The sequence below is a fragment of the Sinocyclocheilus anshuiensis genome, unplaced genomic scaffold (assembly GCF_001515605.1).
Source record: "Sinocyclocheilus anshuiensis isolate Anshui unplaced genomic scaffold, SAMN03320099.WGS_v1.1 scaffold461, whole genome shotgun sequence".
NCBI lineage: Eukaryota > Metazoa > Chordata > Actinopteri > Cypriniformes > Cyprinidae > Sinocyclocheilus > Sinocyclocheilus anshuiensis.
This window is the reverse complement of record NW_015541005.1, coordinates 1-20,040: the sequence shown is the minus strand read 5'-3', so window position 1 is coordinate 20,040 and position 20,040 is coordinate 1. Positions and strand designations below refer to the sequence as shown.

General features: G+C 35.4%; 2 protein-coding genes and 1 pseudogene across 2 annotated transcripts; 1 reads left to right on the top strand and 2 right to left on the bottom strand.

The window, feature by feature from the left end:
* The window catches only part of LOC107690332 (amine sulfotransferase-like), a 4,302-nt pseudogene extending 1,612 nt beyond the window's left edge, over positions 1–2,690 (bottom strand).
* A 574-nt stretch (positions 2,691–3,264) lies between these two features.
* LOC107690331 (GTPase IMAP family member 4-like) lies at positions 3,265–6,786 on the top strand. Its single transcript, XM_016488633.1, has 3 exons — positions 3,265–3,307; positions 4,914–5,672; positions 6,504–6,786. Exons 1-3 carry the CDS (start codon positions 3,274–3,276, stop codon positions 6,590–6,592), a joined length of 882 nt encoding a protein of 293 aa, XP_016344119.1. The 5' UTR covers positions 3,265–3,273; the 3' UTR covers positions 6,593–6,786.
* Positions 6,787–7,539: 753 nt separating this feature from the next.
* LOC107690330 (apolipoprotein L4-like) lies at positions 7,540–12,126 on the bottom strand. Its single transcript, XM_016488632.1, has 5 exons — positions 11,445–12,126; positions 9,660–10,247; positions 9,468–9,503; positions 8,849–8,947; positions 7,540–8,747 (listed from the first exon to the last, which is right to left on the bottom strand). Exons 1-5 carry the CDS (start codon positions 11,453–11,455, stop codon positions 7,814–7,816), a joined length of 1,668 nt encoding a protein of 555 aa, XP_016344118.1. The 5' UTR covers positions 11,456–12,126; the 3' UTR covers positions 7,540–7,813.
* Between the last annotated feature and the right edge of the window lie 7,914 nt (positions 12,127–20,040).

Below are 20,040 nucleotides of genomic sequence, written 5' to 3'. Positions count from 1 at the left end.
GCAAATGGCTGCAATATAACAAAGAGTGAAAAATTTAAGGGGGTCTGAATACTTTCCGTACCCACTGTGTGTATATATATATATATATATATAAATAAATTGCATTTTATTGTTTTGCACTTACTTAGCATAGTTGTATGACAATAGTAAACAGTCAATTTTTCAGTTTATGTCAGTTCATTGTAGATTTATCACATTCTATCTCTAAGAGATCTAATGTTTTAAGGGTATCATAATTAGATAATGTGCCTATCTGTTTGTCTCTGTTCCCTCACAGAACTTCAAATATACTGATCTGGTTCAATTATTAGGCAAATAAGATGATCAGATCTGGATCTTTCTGTGATCACCTGAAACCAGACCAAGATCTCGACTTTCTTGAACATTGCAAGACTGGGGTGAAGGTCTGCAGTCACCTTGCTGCTCTTGTTTGTAATTTAATTTACATGGATGCATTATTGACAATGAGTTATGAAAAAAAAATAGTTTTATTGAGACTGATCGTCCTATCCTGGTTATTAACAACAACAGTAAATTAATAGTAACAATACCAATAATACTAACTAAAATGTAACTCATGCTCATATGCCACTGAATGATATATGCATTAGCTTAAAATTACACCCAGGGTGACCTTTACACAGACAATCTTTCAAAACAGGGTGACCCCTAATCTATGTCATCCCTGCTACCCAAATGTCAAAACCTATTACCCTGAAAAGTAACAGGGATTTCAAATTAATTTCCTAATTTCTAGCTAATAGTCAAGTTCACAAAACCACATGTTGTACACTTTGAAAGGATTTTACTTGTAGATATTGAGTATATAAAATGTAATAAATAAGTGTTTAAATTTGTCTTAAAAATGGTATTGATTATATTAAATGTAATAAATAATTGTTTAAATTTACTCTTCAAACATAGAATATTATAGAAGTGAGAGAGAAACATACTTGTGTTTTAAGTGCTGGAATCCTGGTTGAGAGATTATGTAACCTCCTAGAAGTGATGTCACTTGAATGTACATTATTTTACAAGGGGTTTTTTTGATGAGGGTAACGGGGATGACATGAATTGTTTTATGTAGTATTGATGAAAGAATACATAGTATCGTTATGTTTTTAAATTGCAAATTTATTCATTGTTATATTAAATCTATGTTTGATTATTTCTTAGGGACACAAAAGGCACCAATTTCGTGGAATGACCCTTGTCTTTACCATTTCCTGCTACTGCTGCAGAAAGTCTTCAAAACTCTTGGGTGTCTCAAGCTTGGCCCAGACATGGCTGAAGTTATAATATGACACTGCATTGTCTTTTGGATTTCTAAGCACATATACGATCTGTTATTTAAAAGACATGAAGAGCAGTGAGGCTTAGACCAAACAAAAATCGATCTAAAATTTGATTTTATAACCAAACAAGTGGCTGACGTAGACTTTGCTCACAAAACATAATACATTATTATTGAAGAAATTATTAATTTTACATTTTGCATAAGAGACTGCCTAAATACTTAACTTTCCTCTCTTGTCCCTAAGGCCTGGTGGCAACAGTCTGGGTGTGAGATGGGTGGCAAAGCACCGTGGAGATGGGCGCAAGGAATAGTCAGGTCGGCCTTCAAGGTACTCTAACCAAGGCATCTTCTCAAGATTGTTGGGAAATTTTGTTTTGTCTGTGGCATCCTCACAAATTAAATTTATGATGTTCTGTGTCCATATTGTACCTGAAAAATATGGTTCAGTATGTTACAACCAAAGAAATCACACACACACACACACACACACACACACACACACACATCTTTATAGTTAGCAGCAAACTTAAGGGATAATAAGTTGTCATGCCAGTTACATGTGGTGTTTGCTACTAGTGCAGTATCTATTAGATTTTGAGTCAAAGTCTATTTATCTATAGACCTTTTTCCTGAGTAACCGATGAGCGCCGCCATTACGAATTCTAACTTCCGATTGGATGCTCTTCTGTTCCGGTCGCCATAGGAACCCATTCAAATAGTGCCAATCTGTTTTTAATGTAGCTAACGTCGGCAGCTTCGTGTCATCTGCACACTCATTAAACTTTGAGGAGTGAGGCACTGACAAATGACGGTCATTGCGACACTGTAAAGTGATGGGGCTATTTTTTTTAAAACATTTTAATAGGTTTAACATTAGATTATCAACTCGGAATATACGCTAATTTGACTAGAAACACTGGGGACCGGAAATGCTAAGCATCCTTCCGGTTAAGAGTCAGGCGTGACTTCCACGTTCAGGAAAAACGTCTATATACTTATCGTTTTTTTTTTTGGCATAACACTTACATGTGCCTATATAGACAAATGTATGTACCCTTGGAGGTTTTTACAGTAAAATGTGAAACTTCCGTCTCTTGTACTGTTAACAGAATCTGTAATCATTGCCCCTCCTTGATGAAACCCAGTATAATAAATTGATTTATGTCAAGAAAAACACATTTTTAAATGGAAAGGTTGAAATAATTCTTAATCATACCTGACTTTGGATACGTCACCAAAAAAACATCACTGTCACGAATCTCAAAACGCTGAAGAGAGTCGATGTACTCTGCGGTGGTTTCACCTTTCACAAAAACATAGTCCTTATATTTACATAGATAGTTGTTAAGTCTTTCCATTATGCTGCTGCACTTCTTTCCACCTGCAATGTGGAGAAACCAGCAAAAGCAGATGACCTTTGGAATCAGCTAAATTTAGTGTGCAAAAAGTGACGTCAGCCTGTTTCTTCAGCCCACATTGGATGTTAATAATTAATTATAATAACACCGAGTAATATAGAGTCAATATCACATATTAAACTGTATTATTATAACTAAAAATGCATATTTACACATCAACACAAAATAACATGAACACTGTAGGGTAAAGTGTGACTTTATATTTGAGAAATACTAGTTTAAAAATTAATAACTGTCAATTGATTTAAAAAATAAAGCATATATAAATTCTTAAACCGCATAAAAGTTAGTAAGCAACAGGTGTGGCATAGTTTGCAAGTACATAGTTTGTACTTTGGATATGTATGACAGTAAAAGAGGCTGTAAACAGCCTGATCAGAACTGATACAGGATTGCTCTGACAATGTACAGGAAAAACAATATTTAGATAAGAAGACGGATGAAATATCTCCCAGTCCAATCGTTTCAGCTGTGACAATCAAGTCATCAGGAAATAATTAACATTTTGTAAGGAGAGCAGCACATTTGACCAAGAAACACTGAACGGACTGGATCAGAATGGATGAGATTACAGAAATATCCCACTGTCATGGTCAGTACACTCTTCTGGATAGACTGTCTTTACTAAATGTATAAGTTACTGCATAGTAATGAGTTAAAATGTATTATTTGTTGCAAGATCATTGTAACGACAGGTAAAAACATGGACTGCAATGGTTTGTTCAATGTAGCTGTTTTTTATCGTGCAAATGATGTGTTTGTTATGAAATTTAGAAAGTAGACTTTTACAGTAAAATTCTCTCACTCTCCTAACCAAAACTGTCAATAATATTTAGCAAGAATCCAAATAACTGCTATACTACAGATAGACTATTACAATCAGTGCTATTATTTGAAAATTTATATATTTCATTTTACAGAACTTGCCAATTTTCTAAAGGGATTGTTCAGTGATTATAGTAAATTTAAGACATGTATTAGTTAATTTCAGATTCTGTTGTGTTGATCTTTTTAGTGACAGCCAGCAGTATAGTAACACGTTTTTTGCCCTTTTAGTCAAAAAAGATTTTCATTACTGCTATTCATTTTTTTCCAAACAGCTCTGACGTCAATAGGTAGTCATGACAGTGAAATAAGGCCAAAGTTATTCATCAGATGTTTGGTAATGTCAACAGAGGTAGACCTACAGTGTGTGATATTTGTAACACTTAATGAAAAAGACCTATACTAAACTTACAAATCAATAAGGCATGCACCAAATGAAAATTTAATGAAGCCATTAGTGTCTACAGACCAGTCTGGTGTGTGCTTATTATATAATACTTTTATCGAGGGAGCAATAATTTCAATATCCAGCAGCTGATATTCATACAGCCTTTTTATTACTGTTTTTACTGCGACCAATTCAGACCAAGCAACATAAAATTATCATGTAACTTAAACAGTTTATGGTAAATGAATTGTCATATGGTAGAATATTATTTATGCTTACTGTTTCCCTTAAATGGCTATAGTATTACATTTATTTTGGCTGTACCCTTCCATGTTATCATGTACTGTACAGTCATGATTGTAAAATAAACCCTGATGCCAAATAAATAAATACATGGAGATGAAATATTAATTTGCAGTGAAAGTGTTTTATCATTTTACCTGTATAATATCTTAAGAATTTAAACCTAAATTTAGGATTTATGCATTTGAATTACATATACAATTTCCATCATTTACAGTTTCAACATAAACTAATTAGCTTAAAATTATGCATATTTGTCAGTCACATATATTATATTATTATAGGCAATACTTCTGTATTACTACTAATAAATTGAATACACAATAACCAGGTTCATATATTTATCATCAATTAATCCAATTCATTTCAATCTCATATGTTTTAAGTAATGGAATATTGCCTGTTCAACAGCTATGTATTGTTCCTATACTTAATTGTTTTGAACAAATTCATTCTCATTCTAAGCAATCTGAATAAATGCATTTTGAAAATGTGATTATTTAAATAAAATCAAATAGATGCAAACAGTTCATAATAAACTATGCCATGATATGACAGAAAAAAATGCATTAAATGAGTTTATTTTTGTTAAAACTGTCAATGAAATGAATACAATTTTTATATGCAATTTAAACACAAATCTTAAATTTAGCCTTTTGTCATGTCTATCTTTTATCCACAGAACAAGGCATTTGTCTTTCTGACTGTCCTAAACTGAGAATTGTCCTGGCTGGAGTGACAGAATCTGGGAAAAGTGCTGTTGGTAATGCCATTATGGGCAAGAAAGTCTTTGACGAGGTTGGGGTAAAGACCCGAATGAGTTTCCCATGTCAGGGTCTGGTGAGAGGACAGCAGGTGCTGGTGGTTGACACCCCAGGTTGGGAATGGTTCAACGTCAATGGCTCCTCTGCATCAGTATGGCCAGTGAAGAAGGAGATAATGAGAAGTATGAGTCTGTGCCAGCCTGGAGCCCATGCCCTGCTGCTGGTGGTACCACTGTCATTCTCGTTCTCTCAGCGTGAACGTCGTGCCGTGGAGGAACATGTAGAGCTGTTTGGTCCAGAAGCCTGGAGTTACAGCCTGGTGCTCTTCACCATCTTAGACAGAAAGCAGTTACGTGGCTCCACCTTAAAGCAAGAAGTGCTGTTGAACGTCGAGCTACACAGGCTGATTGAGAAATGTGGAGGCCGTTTCCATGCTCTGTACAGCAATCCCAAAGCAGGGGAGGACCAGATGGCTGGTCTTCTGGCTAAGATCAAGAAAATGATGGCTACCAATGGGGAGACTATGCTCTCCAGTGAGAAGGTGTTGGAACAGGCCAGAGAAATGGAGAAAGAAGAAGTGAGAAGATTGGAGGAAGAGCGAAAAAGAGATGATAAAATAGAAAAAGTGAGAGAGTTTAGAAGGTCGAGAAGGAAAATGGACCAACAGACAGTGGACGGTAGGACAATGTTCTTGTCCTTTAGGCTCAAGATATTAAACACTGACATTAAAGGATATTGTTCTTCATTGTTTTGAAAAATGAAAATATGTCGAGTTATATTTGTGTGAAAAGTAATGACTAATTTAGGAGAGAATAAAACCACTTTAAAACAATCACAATTTCAAGTAAAATGTAAAACTTTAAATTATTTTTCAGTTTCAGAAGTGGTTTCATTTAGGCTACTTTCCATTTATGTTTTAATTAATAATTCAAAACTTTCAAATCACATAGATGAACAGATTAATTGGCTGGAGAAGAATATTGACACTATTGTTTTGTTGAATTTGTATTTGCCTCATATTTGAAGAAAGTTTGCATCACGGATTCTGTTACTTTCATGTTTAATACTGTCAAGTTGCTTCGAAAGATGAATTAATTTTGTTGGTGAAGAAATAACAAAACAATGGCAATTTTAGTCAAAGTACTGCTATATTTAATTCTTGACAGGAAAACGAGGCTGTGACGAACGAGTGCATTCAATGGATTTTACTGCTGTTTAACAAATTCTGATTGTTCAGCTGAATACGTCTTTTCCGAAGAAAATTCCCTCAATTAAACAGTTTTGAAAGTTGTGAATTGTGTGAATATTACGTTACCTTCTAGTACCTCTATACAGTGCGTGCCACTGTAAAGACTTTTAAGTCAGTCTGTCTGTCCCTCACAGCCTCGTTTTTATTCGCGTTAATTTAAATATGGCGTCTAGGGTATTACCTGAGTCCGTCCGATTTTCTTAAAATTAACAACAGTGTCAGAGTCATGCTTAGAGGATGTTTTTCTTGTTTTCTACAGAACAGAAATATTCAGCTAGGTATGATATGAGCAGTGACCAGCCTCTCAGTACCAGAAGCAGCGTTCGTCAGAGCTGCAAACAACAGTGAACGATGGAAAGGACCTCACTTAAAACACTAACATCCACCACTGCAACTTCCACAACTCACCACCAGAGGCCATCATCACTTCGCATTTCCATTCACCAGAGTGATAACCTGTGACACCAAACCAATTGATAAATGAGGAACATGAACTTCACAGCACTTTGTAACTTTAAATGATGATTATTTATACGATCAAAGCTCAGTCATAATATATTGTCGCAATATTTTGCATTCAAACTTATTTCCTTGCTGTGAAAATACTCTCATGGTAATGGTAACAAAATAATCATGACTCTTAAAAAAACAACACTCACAGCATTCCGCTCCTGCTTTTGCCAGTTTTAGGGTTTAAAAAACATTTAAAATGTTTAAATCTTTAAATGTGTATGCCAAATAAAGCTAGGATTTTTGGTGACATTTTAGTAGTGAAGCTGAATCTTATAATTAGACTTTAATATGCAAAAGAAGCTGCATGTGTTTGTTTTTCTGGTTGTCTTTGAGGAATAAAAAAAAGATAATATATATTTTTTATTTTTTTTTGCAAGATGCAACATCTGTAATTATTCCCCTTCTGAAATCAGTCTGTGGCTTTCAAAATTTCCCTTTATGCTTATACACCTATTTTATCATATCACTTGATCTGTCAGTGTTTAACTGAAGCACTTGAAACTCACACCACCACCCTAAGAGCAAATAACACATGATAAACTGCAAATGCTTTCACTCTGATCTACAAATGAGATGGAAACAGACCACTAATCTAAAATATAAACACGCCCATTATAAATCATAAGTGTCCTTGATCATAAAAGTCCTTGACACATAAGACACAAACATTAATGCAATTAATTTTTAATCAGTTATATACAAATGTGATTGTACAAATGAGAGTGTAAATCATATGTACATATAATAAACAGATTATAAAGCTTAGACCAGTATGTAATACTTTTCAAGTTTTTTAAAAGTAATGATTTTTAACTCATTTACTATGTGCTATAAATTGAGCAGATCTCAGTAATGCTTACATTTTTACTAACATGAATTATTAAAAAGTCAGAAAGCTTGAAAATACATAAGTGTTGATAATTGATTAGTGTTCCAGGACAGGAGATCTAACAGGAATGGATGGAGTCATTCATTTAAAGACAAATATGTAATGTTCATCTCAATTCTTCTTCAATCTTGAAAAGTACTTTAGCAGCAAATTACTCTAAAACTAATTTAAGGCAGAAAGAGTTGCTCCAACACTTCCTGGCTCTTCCTAAACCTCCATATTCCAATGCATAAGGAATCATGGATCTTCTGCCAGGCCTCCAGCTCAGATTTCCACAGAGCTGCTCTGGAGCGGATGAGCTGAGAGGCCTCACTCTTGCTCCCTTTGGCTAGACTTATACTGTCTTTGCAAATAAACAGGACATCTAAGCCAATAAAGAGGGCATTTAGAGTGATGAATCCAGCTCTAGCAGACTTTGAGAGCGCTAGTGGCGTCCCTTTCGCCAGCTGCCCAATGTCGGGCAGGTCTGCAGCCAGTTTGGGAATGCTGCGAGCACTTTGCGCCTCCTGGAGCCCGACCTTGGCTGCAGTTGCAATCACCTCCTCACTTTTGAGAACTTTGACAGCTGAAGCTGCATCTACCAGGACATCAATACCTTTGGCCACTCCTCCTGCACGAGCTATCAACTTTCCCGCTCCAAACATATCTACAACATCAAGCCCCTCTAAACGCTCCTCACTACTGGCCTGCTCCAGACAGTCTAGAATCTTGCCCACATCATCCATGTATCTCTGGAAAATGTTCTGTGCATTTTTCCCTTGCTGACTGTTGACTACTGCCTCAGTGATGCCTGTGACGACACTATTGACACCACTGGTCACCCCCAGACCGACACCGGTCAGTGTCAGAACCAGTGACACTCCTGCAGTGACGGGGGCAAGAGCAAGACCAACAATGGACAAGACTCCTCCTGCTATCCCCACTGAACTGCCAGCCACGGTGGAGATACTGGCCCCCATCTTCATCCTGTCCAGCTGGACTGCACTCTCCTCCAGATCTGACAGGAACTGCTCCATTCTAGAGCGACGCTGACTGAAAACACCAATGAAGCGCTGAGCATGTTCCTGAAAAATGAAGGTCAGCCTAGTGTGCTGGTCCATCCTAGACAATAATAGGAAAGATAATAGTTTACAGTCACCATTGATAATGCACCTGAAAGTGAAGAAAACAGCTGAGCATGATGCAAAAAAGAAAGGTCTCACCTTATTTTGCACAACTGCTTCAAATGATCAAGCATTTTTTGCATGGAGTCCTCACTTAAGTTCAAGCTGAACTTCACTACAGGCTCACCCTTCTTAAGTCTGTGAAGAGTTTCAGAATTATTAACAAACACTCACCAAACTTCACAACGGATGAAGATGTTTGCATTTTACAGAAAGATGAAAGCATGACAATGCATCAGCCAATATATTAAGACACATAAATTGATTAAGTTTTTTATTTAGTGCTAATTTAGTTTTTATAGCACAAAAGTGAAAATCATGAATTGATTAAATTATTTTTGCAGAATAAATAAAATACATCTGACATAATTTTTAAGTATTAAGTCGTAAGTATTATGTTTTGAAAAGGTGTCATTACTGTAAAATATTAAATCACATATTCGATGTAAAGCCGGTTTAGGCCAATTGAATAATGACAGACAAGTCAAATAAAAGAATTCCAATTCAAAGAGGTGAAACTGAAAAGCACTACCATTCTATGAATTATATACAGGCATATATTTTAGTGATCATCATAAAAACTAATAAACTATGAATTCAGGGGGTTGAAGATGTTTGAACCTTACCCCATCTTAATGTATTATTTATTATTACTTACCTATGGATATCTTCAAACCAAAAAACACTCTTAGATCTGTGAGAAAAAAAATATTAATAACTGATGAAATTATGGAAGCCTTAGATGATTTAGTAAATACCACTGAGATGATTCAATTATCTGTGCGTATTAAGATTTTTATTTAATCAAATAGCTTTTAAAATCAACATTGCAAGAATGTCAGAATCTTACTTCTTCTCCATCTTCTCACAGATCTGTTCAGTGATGCGTATGTATTTGTCTAGTTGAAAGGCCAGGACGTCCAGGTTATTGAGTGAAGGAAGGAAGAAGGTTTCTGCATTTCGTTTAAAGTGGATGAGGAGAGGAGAGGCCATTCTGGCAGCTGTGATGACTGATCGCACACTTTCAGGACTCTCTCCTTTGGGCAAGAAACTCCGTCCAGTGAAGACAAAAAGTGAGGTGACTGTGAGCTTCTCCACTGCATCCAGAAAGTGGTCAAGTTTCTCCAGCCCCTCAAGTGTGTCCTTCAGGACGGCGCCCAGTTCCTTCTCCAGCTCCAGATATCTGGAGTCAGCTGTGACCTGAGTTAAACCACTCCACAGGTATTGCCCTAACGCCTTGACTTTGTTCTCGGAGCGCTGAACATGGTCTAACTTAAGACTGACTTGGTCTGCTCTGTCCTTGATGTCTCTCATGTTATCCAGCTCTGTCTCTCTCTGAAGGGACCATTTTTGTTGTTTGTCACAGAAGTCCCTCACTGTCGAAATGCAGATGAGTGTGTCCTCTACATACTCTGACAGAAGCTCCTGTAGTTGTTCCCTATGTCATAGAATCAAAACAGAGGAATTTAGTTCATAGCAATGATATTTCTTATTTGAATAAATATGTGATTAATGCATTTTAAAACAGTTCTGGAATACCAGCTTAAACTACTAAGTAGATCATCCTCAGCTGCCATAAAAAAAAGTTGCCATCCTGCCATACAAAACAACTTTTCTGAAAATAGTTATTCTGTATAGTTCCTTTTAAGATAATATCTAGGTTAAGTTCTTGGCTACAGTTTGTTGTGGGGTGTTAAGTTTCATAGTTGGGTTTTGTACTTACAAGCTCGCAGACATAGCCTATTTGGCAAACAACCTGATTCATGCTATGGATATCACCAAATTTTCAAGTTCAAGAATCTGCCATCGAACAAACTGTACTGAAGGATCACTAGTCTGAACATTGGAAGGATGTGCATCCTCTAAATGTATATAATCACACCTGTATAGCTCAATGAATGTCAAACAGGATGCACCCTTTGGTCATAAATTCCAGTTATCACTCTATTTGCCTGAAACAGATGTTAACAAACATGCTTATTGTTGGTCAGACGTTCGTCTGGTCCAGGATGTTGAAGGATCATCAAACACTGGCAAACCGCCATCAGTGCCAATAAAGCCACATTGTGTGTGTGTGTGTGTGTGTGTGTGTGTGTGTGTGTGTTTTTAACTAGTACCAATACTTTGAAATTTAAAACCTGCCGTTTCACTGTAGTCCACTTTCAGTTTAATCAAACTCATATAGCTAAGCCAAGTAGAACAATAAATTATTGTGTTTCGTTAAATAAATAAGACAAAACAAATATTGTACCCTATACTTTTCACAGTGCATAACCCAAAGTTATTCAACAATAATACAATTTACATTAAATTTCACACCTCAAAACTATACAGCTAGATAACATGGAAAAATTAGCTAAGTTAACTAGTTTTTCTGCATTCTTGTTATGTTTTGTAATGTGAGGCCTAGTAGTTAACTTGAAGAAAACAGTGTTTAATTCCTTAAACTTCGCCAGACTGGTTAAACGATCTTAATTCACGTTAAAACGTATTTTAGACTTTAACGTTGTCTTTACACTTTGTTTTGTTTTTCTGTTTGAGAAATATGGCTTCTGACATGGCTTTTTTATTTTTGACTTAACTTTGTGAGACTAAGAAAAAAAAAACTTATTTAAAGATTACAAATAATACACACCTGGTGCCCATCGTTTTTCCGAGAAGTCTGCAGATGGAAAGTTGTGATACTGACGCTTGCCAAACTGAGGTGAGAAACCTAGAGAGGAATCTTTTGTTTTTGCTCGTCCGGACGGAGGTTTAAGTTTCGCTTTTTCTTCTCCATTTTCATTGCTCCGCCCGTCACCACAGAGGTTCAAGGGTTCAAAACAATTGTACGTCGTTAACAACCGGTTAAACGCACTGGAAACAGAAATGCTACTCTAATGAAGAGCACTATCACATGTTAAGCTCTGTTATTGTTTTCCCTCACCGAACCTTTATCATATAAAAAGCGCATTGTATACTGACTGACATTCCACAACTCACACGCCTGTTGGGACAATACAGTGTTTGTTCCGTTCATATGAGGGCGACGTAAACTACGCTAAGGGCTGTATAACAAAACGGCGACTTGTTTGTACTTTCGACCAGCACGGCACAGGCAGCGACCTTCCGTGTCTGCGCGCTCACTTCACTTCGCTTAGGGCGCGAGTCGAGTGAAATTAGATTAATGTCCTAAAAGGTTGAAAACCCATGCTGTAAAAAGCACTTTTCAATATCGAAAAACGTTGAGATCAGCATGAGGTAGCCTATTTGTGCAATTAAACGGATGACTGTATTTAGCATAGCTACATTCAGCTGAGCAGTTACGTCCTGGAACAATATCCAGACTTGTAACTGGTTAATAGTAGCCTATAGGCCTAAATGGTATTAAAAAACGTTACTAGATCTGCTTAATTTATAGCACATAGTAATTATTTAGCAGTTAGGATTTTTAGAAGTTAACAGCCATTATAAGCTTAATATCCATCCTATACATATTAGAATGTCAAATCGCATAGGCTATATAGGTCGATTTTTCCGATTTGATCGATTAATTCGAATTTAATGTTTTGCCGCGATTTTATTTGTTAGAAATCGAGGAATCGCGATTTTGAATATAAATATTACCAAATGCTACAATTAGACACTTTAATAATATGCCAATCATAATAACAGTAAAGAGAAAAGAACGATCCAACCGCATGTCGGCGCACGTGATTAACCGCTCACGTGTGATGCGCTCATATCGCGAGGCGCCGTTCACACAATGCGCTTTTGAGTTGACAAAGATGCAACCTGGACAGTGGAATAGAAAAAAACATGCAAAAAGATGTGAGTGAACTTCTTTTAATTTGAGCGCTGCGTTTTTATAATGCCATTTCATGCGTGAGATGCTGCAAGAGATGCTGCAACAGTCAAACGCGTCCATGTTTACATAGAAAAAACAATGGAAAAGCAGCGCAATCGAATAAAAAACCTGTAAAGAACTACTACTGTATGTCTAATATTTCATGTTTGCATCATGGTGACAGGCTGAAAGCTGCTGTTCGTTGTTTACACAGAACATTTATTGTTAATAGTCTATGGTGTTATACCTTCAGACGTCAGAAAGAGCTTTATTGCCAAGTATGTTTACACAGACAAGGAATTTGACTTAGTGACAGGAGCGTCCAGTGCAGAAGAAAGTATGGACATAGTGCAAACTAGTGCAGCAGACATAGGAATTTCACAGTAGAGATGGAGTATAATACTAATATAAGAAAAACAGAAAATTAAATAATGCACTATATACAGAAGTAGAAATATATAGAAATGTAACTGTTTAAATGAATGTACAGATTAGATATAGTTACAAGTGTGCAGGCATTTTGAATTTGAATTACATTGTTGAGAATTTTTTGAAGCATTTTCATTGTAGCCTATTATTTCTGAACATATAACATGTAGGCTACAAGACAAGTTTGTACAGGATGCAGTTGTAGTTCATGCATCTTTTATGCAAAGATATTTAACAAGTGATTTGTTTAACATTTGCATCATGTTGACAACTTCATGTGTGCTGCACTTAGAATAGAATTTTCTTTAACTAGAGGGTTAATAAAGAAAAAGCTATTTGAATCATGTTGTGGTAACATTTTTAAGTTGACTAGTTAAAAATTGTAAAAAATCGAGAAGCTATAGGCCTAGCTGTAATAATAACTGAACTGCAATGTGTGTGCATACCAGGGTGGGCAGTTTTGGTCCCGGAGGGCCACTGGCCTGCAGAGTTTCGCTCCAACCCTAATCAAACACCTAGCTAATCAAAGATCACTAGAAAGCTACAGGGAGGAGTGTTTAATTGGGGTTGGAGCTAAGCTGCAAAAAAGGCTATACATTGCAAGAGCATAAGTATATTCTTGCAAAGTATATTATTTCTGTAAAAAACACTTTTTTTTAAAGTCTATTTCTTATTAAAAGGGTTAAAAATATTAAGAAAAAATAAATAAAAAACAGTGATGACTAAAAAGATACTCTTTACGAGTACAAATGTGATGCATTGTATTTTAGTTATTTTTGTGATTAGTTTTTTAAAGGGGTCATGAACTGAGAAACCAAAATTCCCTTGATCTTTTGACATATAAGAGGTCATTGTACAGTACTATAAAAACATCCTGTAAATTTCAGAACTCAAAACTTTGTCGCTACTCTAAAAACAGCTTATATTAAAGGCAGTCTGCCAAAACGACAGCTTTTGGAATGTTATACTCTGTGATGTAATAGTGTGGCTAAACTCCGCCTCCACAGAAGAAGATCAAGGCCTGCTTCTACATAACTGCCTGTTTAGCCCCGCCCACTGATTCATGCATGTAGTGTAAATAACTAGAGGAAAACGCAAACGCAGGTCTACGCAGAAAACAAACGATAAAGATGGCTCCGAAGACAAGAAGACGCTGTGCATTGCCAAGCTGTAGAAACAGTGTTTGCATTGCCTTCCTTCTGATCCCAACATTAGGAAAGAGTGAATGAACTTTTTAATGAAGTGAAATCCAGACCGTGTCAGTAAGAACTTGGACATTTATTCACTTTATACTGTGGATTCGTTTACAAACAAGGTACAATTCGACGCGGGATTTTCAAAAAGATTGAAACTGAAAGACGATGCTGTGCCGACTGTATTGTATCTGACAGTAATGTCGCAACACACAAGTGTGAGTAACTGTTAGTAACTCTTCTTACAGATCGTTTGTATTGAGTTATTTATGCATTTTTGACCTAAATCACAGCAGCGTCCATCTATGAGGAATGTACTCCGTCAAACATACACAACTGTTAGCTAATCATAGCAGTGGGCATTTACTTCCGAGTCTCCAATCCACCACGCCTTCAAACAGAGCGTTCAGATGAGAAGGGTTAAAACAGGACAGAAAATAGCCTATTACTTCTAAATTGTGATTTTTTTTATGTAAAAATCGTGATAACATTATGGACCTCAGAGAAAAGTACAAAATAAAAAACTGGCAGTTCATGACCCCTTTAAAAAGTTAATAAAAAGTTAGTAGACAACCTTTATGAAGCAGACATGGTTCACCCTTTTTTTTTTTTTTTTTTTTGGCTCCTAAACTCTAGAATAGCCATCCTAATAATTCTCAGGCACAGAGTCAATATGCTGTTCAGGGGGCCCAGAAACCCAGAAAGATAACTACAGATTGTAACTTCAGTTGGATACTGCTTCTGCAAAGATTTCAGACAACACCAACACTTGACTCCAGATCATGTCAACATTGGATTGACATAGAAAACTGTCAAATATTGTCCTTAGATTGTAATCATTACAAGCATAAGCTGTAATCACTGCCTAACATGATTATTATGCAGAACGTTAACTAACCAGATATTATAGCTGTATATTACTCCCCTATGGACATTCCATTGACAGACTCATCTCAGGCTGATAACAGAATACATCCTAAATTTAACATTGAAACAAGCATTTTCTGTAAAACTGCTTTGAAACAATACAACATGTATTATGAAAAGCTCTATACAAATAAACTTGAATTGTATTTTTTTCCATATTAGTGTTCACTCCATGCTCCATAATATAAAGCAAAACCATAAACCAATTTTATAAATTTATTACAAATTTATATTTAAAAAAGAAGAAACTGGTATACCTCTGGAGACATTTCTACAATCTAATTTAAATTTGAATCAAATTCAACTGATTGGACATAATTTGAAAGGGCATACATCTGCCTATTTAAGGTCCAACAGCTGAAAATGCATATCAGGAAAAAAAGATCAGGAGGTTGAAAGAAATGCATGCTGAGCTCAGAAATAGGATTGTGTCTAGGCATATCTGGGAAAGACTACAAAAAATCTATTTAAATCTCATCTTAAGAGTTAATTGTTTATAAAAGCTTTTAATTAACGAGTAGGTTGAATTCAGGTAAAGTGGGATGGCAGGTAAAATTGGTCTCAATGGGTTTACACTTTCATAACAACAGTCTTTAATTAAAGAGACTTTACATTTCTTTAAATGATAAAATAGTTTTGGCTGATACAATTTGAGTCTGGTGATTGTGGCTACACCTTAAAGGAGGACCTCATAATGAAAGGTAGAAAGCCTTCTGACATTGAGATTTTAATTTCTAAATTATAAGGTTGCTCACTAAAGTAAACAAAGATTGTTGTGACAGTACTTGTATTATTTGTTGCTGCAGTTAACATGAATAAAATGAAAATACATTTAAAAAATGTTTTACAATATTGCATTCTAAATGTTGCTCTCTTACTCAGTTTTTAGTTAGTCTGTTAGTTGTTGCATGTGTAAGCCACATTTTTAAATATGCTATAGAGTTAATTTTCACAAAAAATATGTTAGATTTCATCAAATGTAATGTTTTATGCATGGACTGAATGAACTGAGAATGTTTTGGTTTTGTTAGGCTATATGAAGAGTTTGGTTCCAAAACGCTATAAATTTTGATTAATTTGAGTAAAAATGTGTTTTCTTTACGAAGAAAATACTTTTCTGTTTCAAACTTTCACATAGCATCTTTAGGTAATAATAACATAAAAAATTCAAATCCAGATTTTGATTTTCAAAGATTTATTATAAAAACAGATTATTTTTTCCCAAAATGCAATAAGTCCACTGAATCAATATAAAAGTTATTTTTCATGTTGAAAATGTTGAAAATACACAACAAAGTAAGTTGATCCACATATGACAGCCTCTGAACAGTGTTGGTAGCATAATCTGATAGGTAGCATTATTTGTCAGAACACGGTTCTGTGCAGGGACGTGCACAGACATTTTGAGGGGCAGGGCCTCAAGTGGAAAAAAGGGCACTTCTCATATGTATTTACATTTTTTTCTAATCAAAACATTAAATATATTAGGGCGATATTGACAAAAAATATATCTCAATATTTTCTGGGATTTTATCGATAATAATAATTAGATGATATTTTGCTGAGTGTGTTATTGTGCTGATATCTAAAGGACAACTGTGGACAGCTGACTCCTGAATTTTTTGATATTCTTCATATTCTGTGTGCGGGTCAGTTCACAGCAGTGATAGAAATGAATCTTTTCCAATAAGTTTAAATTGATTTTGACCTTTTATGGGCATTTTTACCTTTATAAAGCCATTTCTAAAGTGTGCATCATCTTTTCAGTCAAATTCTTAAATTGAATCAGTCAATTAGAATAATCAGTCATTTGGGCTGTTACCAAGCAAATTAAATCAGTATTGACAAAATTAATCTTTGCAATGCAGAGAAAACACAGAAGCTGCATTAGAAGGGACATTTAGATGCATTTACACACTGTTTAATGCAGGACATGAATGTTTTTAACCTGCAGTTACAAATGCATTAATACTGTTTTGATATTTTAAACATAAAACGTTGAATACTGATATTTGAAATTATTATTTTTTTTAAATGAAAAGACACTTTCCAGTAGGTGGCAGCAAGTCACTGTTAATAAGTGAGTCATTGCGACTGAACCGAATCATTTAAACGGTTGATTCGTTCAGGAACGAATCACCGTCATGTTGCTCAGAGATGCAAATTGGAATTATATTTGTTGGCGAAATAGAGCAAAAACAGTCAATATTGTGTCTAAAACATAAGCGTCTTAATATTAAATTATTGTTTATTGAACTGCTGTATAAAATCAATACCACATTTGTAATCATGCTGCTTTTTGGTGGAAAAAAACGTCAGTCTTCACGTGATACTGATTAACTATATGAAATGATATACATATATAAATTTCTGCCCCATATCTTGAATTTTGTGATCATTCTAAGTGCATTTTAATAAACTGAATCATGCAGTGAAAGAACCCGCACTTCCACTTTCTCTTGAGGAAGAAAAAGGGCAGGTGCTCAAGCCCCCTTTGATGTCTATGTGTGCACGTGCCTGGTTCTGTGATTAGTAAATCTCCATCACATGCTTTTCAGATTTCAGGCATTTAATACACAGAGCCGTAGATCACTGACAAGCTACGCAATATCACGTTCATAATCGAAGGCGATTCATATGCGATTATGAACGCGATATTGCGTAGCTTGTCAGTTACTGTTTACAATGCGTGGAATGGTGCGCTGTGATTGGTTGAGCAGATGTATCGCATTCTGCAGAAAAGGGAAACTGGCGTTTGTTGCGGTTTGGAAATATAGGGAGAAAACATGACAGAATACCCAGCAAACACAGAACGTTACCCTAACGTTAGTTTTTGGTTCCCGTTTGGTTATTTTTTTGGAAACCAAATACTAACCTTAGGGGAACGTTCTTTTTATGTTATATTTTTTGTAACCATAACATAACGTTGCCAGATCGTTGCAGGGTGGTTATTTTTAAATAACCTAAAAATAACTTATACAGAACATTCCCTTATGGTTATTCTCAGGTTATTTTTATAACCCTGTAAAACTATCTTTCCAATTAAATCGTCGCAGATGTTAATGTGTAGTGACCTATACAGAGCCCTGAAATTCGTTTAATGCAGCATTTATTAAAATACAGAAATTAGATCAATCAAAAAGCGATTTAAATTATAATATCAAGCCAGGGTTAAGCATAGAGTGATAACAGAAATCATAAATTCGTGGGTTTGTTTCATCTTCATTTACTGTGCGCCTCTGATCTGCACGCGCTTTCACCTGTCTTCCACAGAGAGCCGCGCGCTCGCAGAATTTAAAAATAAACGGTCATTTTTCGTTTTACTGGCTGACTGCCTCGCTCGTTTATCGATCTCTTTATTGAATGGTTACTTAAAATTAATGTATTTATGAGAGTAAACATGATTTCGGAGGGATTTTCAGTTTTCGTTTTACTGGCTGACTGACTCGCTCGTTTATCGATCTCTTTATTGAATGGTTACTTAAAATTAATGTATTTATGAGAGTAAACATGATTTCGGAGGGATTTAAAATGCCTAACTGAAGAGAACATGATGTTAGGCAAGAAGTTTTTGTTTACGGATTAAAAGAAGGTCCCGCTGCACAAACTGTAGCTACACTTCAGTGGTAAGAAATGAATGTACTGATATCCTACTTTAAGCCAAGTAATTTTTTATTCTTTTATATTTATATATATATATCTGTGAATAAATGTCATATTTTATGAACCATACATTGTGTTGAAGTCATTTTTATTTGGTGCTGAAGAAATGTAAAATCTGGGTACTCCGTAATCTTACATATTATTGGACAGATTTCATTTTATTTAATCTTACATATGATGGTTGATGTGCTCAGATTATTACTTAAACAATAGATAAAAACAAGATGTGGTTTTTATAATACTGATTAGGCATCCATACAGATAAATTCCATGCCGCTTATACTATACTGGGTCACGAGTGTGCTGGATGATTACTGATATACAGCGGGTTGATCATATCGGAGTAAAGATTTTGACTTACATAATCTTAAGTAGCCATTTCTCTAGTTTAATTTGATGCTAGACATTAATGCTAACTTTAAACCCACATGATAAAAGAGTTAGCTATGTAATGGCTGCTTGGGGTGGGGATAGTTGTAACAGTTCATTAAAAATTGTCATACACTGACACACACAGCAATTTGTTATAGTGTTAAGCTTCAAGTCCCATAAGAAATACACTACACACACACACTGACACACAGAAATTTGTTATAGTGTTAGTGATTTTCAGGTAAGAAAGTAATTTTTTAAATCAAGATTATTTTTTGCCTAGCATGCATTGTAATGTAGATAAAAACATTTTGACTTACATAATCTTAAGTAGCCATTTCTCTAGTTCAATTTGATGCTAGACATTAATGCTAACTTTAAACCCACATGATAAAAGAGTTAGCTATATAATGGCTGCTTGGGGTGGGGATAGTTGTAACAGTTCATTAAAAATTGTCATACACTGACACACAGCAATTTGTTATAGTGTTAAGTTTAAAGTCCCATAAGAAACGCACTACACACACACACACACACACACACACTGACACACAGAAATTTTTTATATTTTTAAGTTTAAAGTTCCATAAGAAATACACTACACACATACACACACACACACACTGACACACAGAAATCTGTTATATTGTTAAGTTTAAAGTTCCAACACACACACACCCACACTGACACACACAGAAATGTTAGTGTTAAGTTTAAAGTTCCAAAACGAATATACTATACAGACACACACACACACACACACTGACACACAGAAACTTGTTATAGTTTTAAGTTTAAAGTTCCAAAGGAAATACACTACA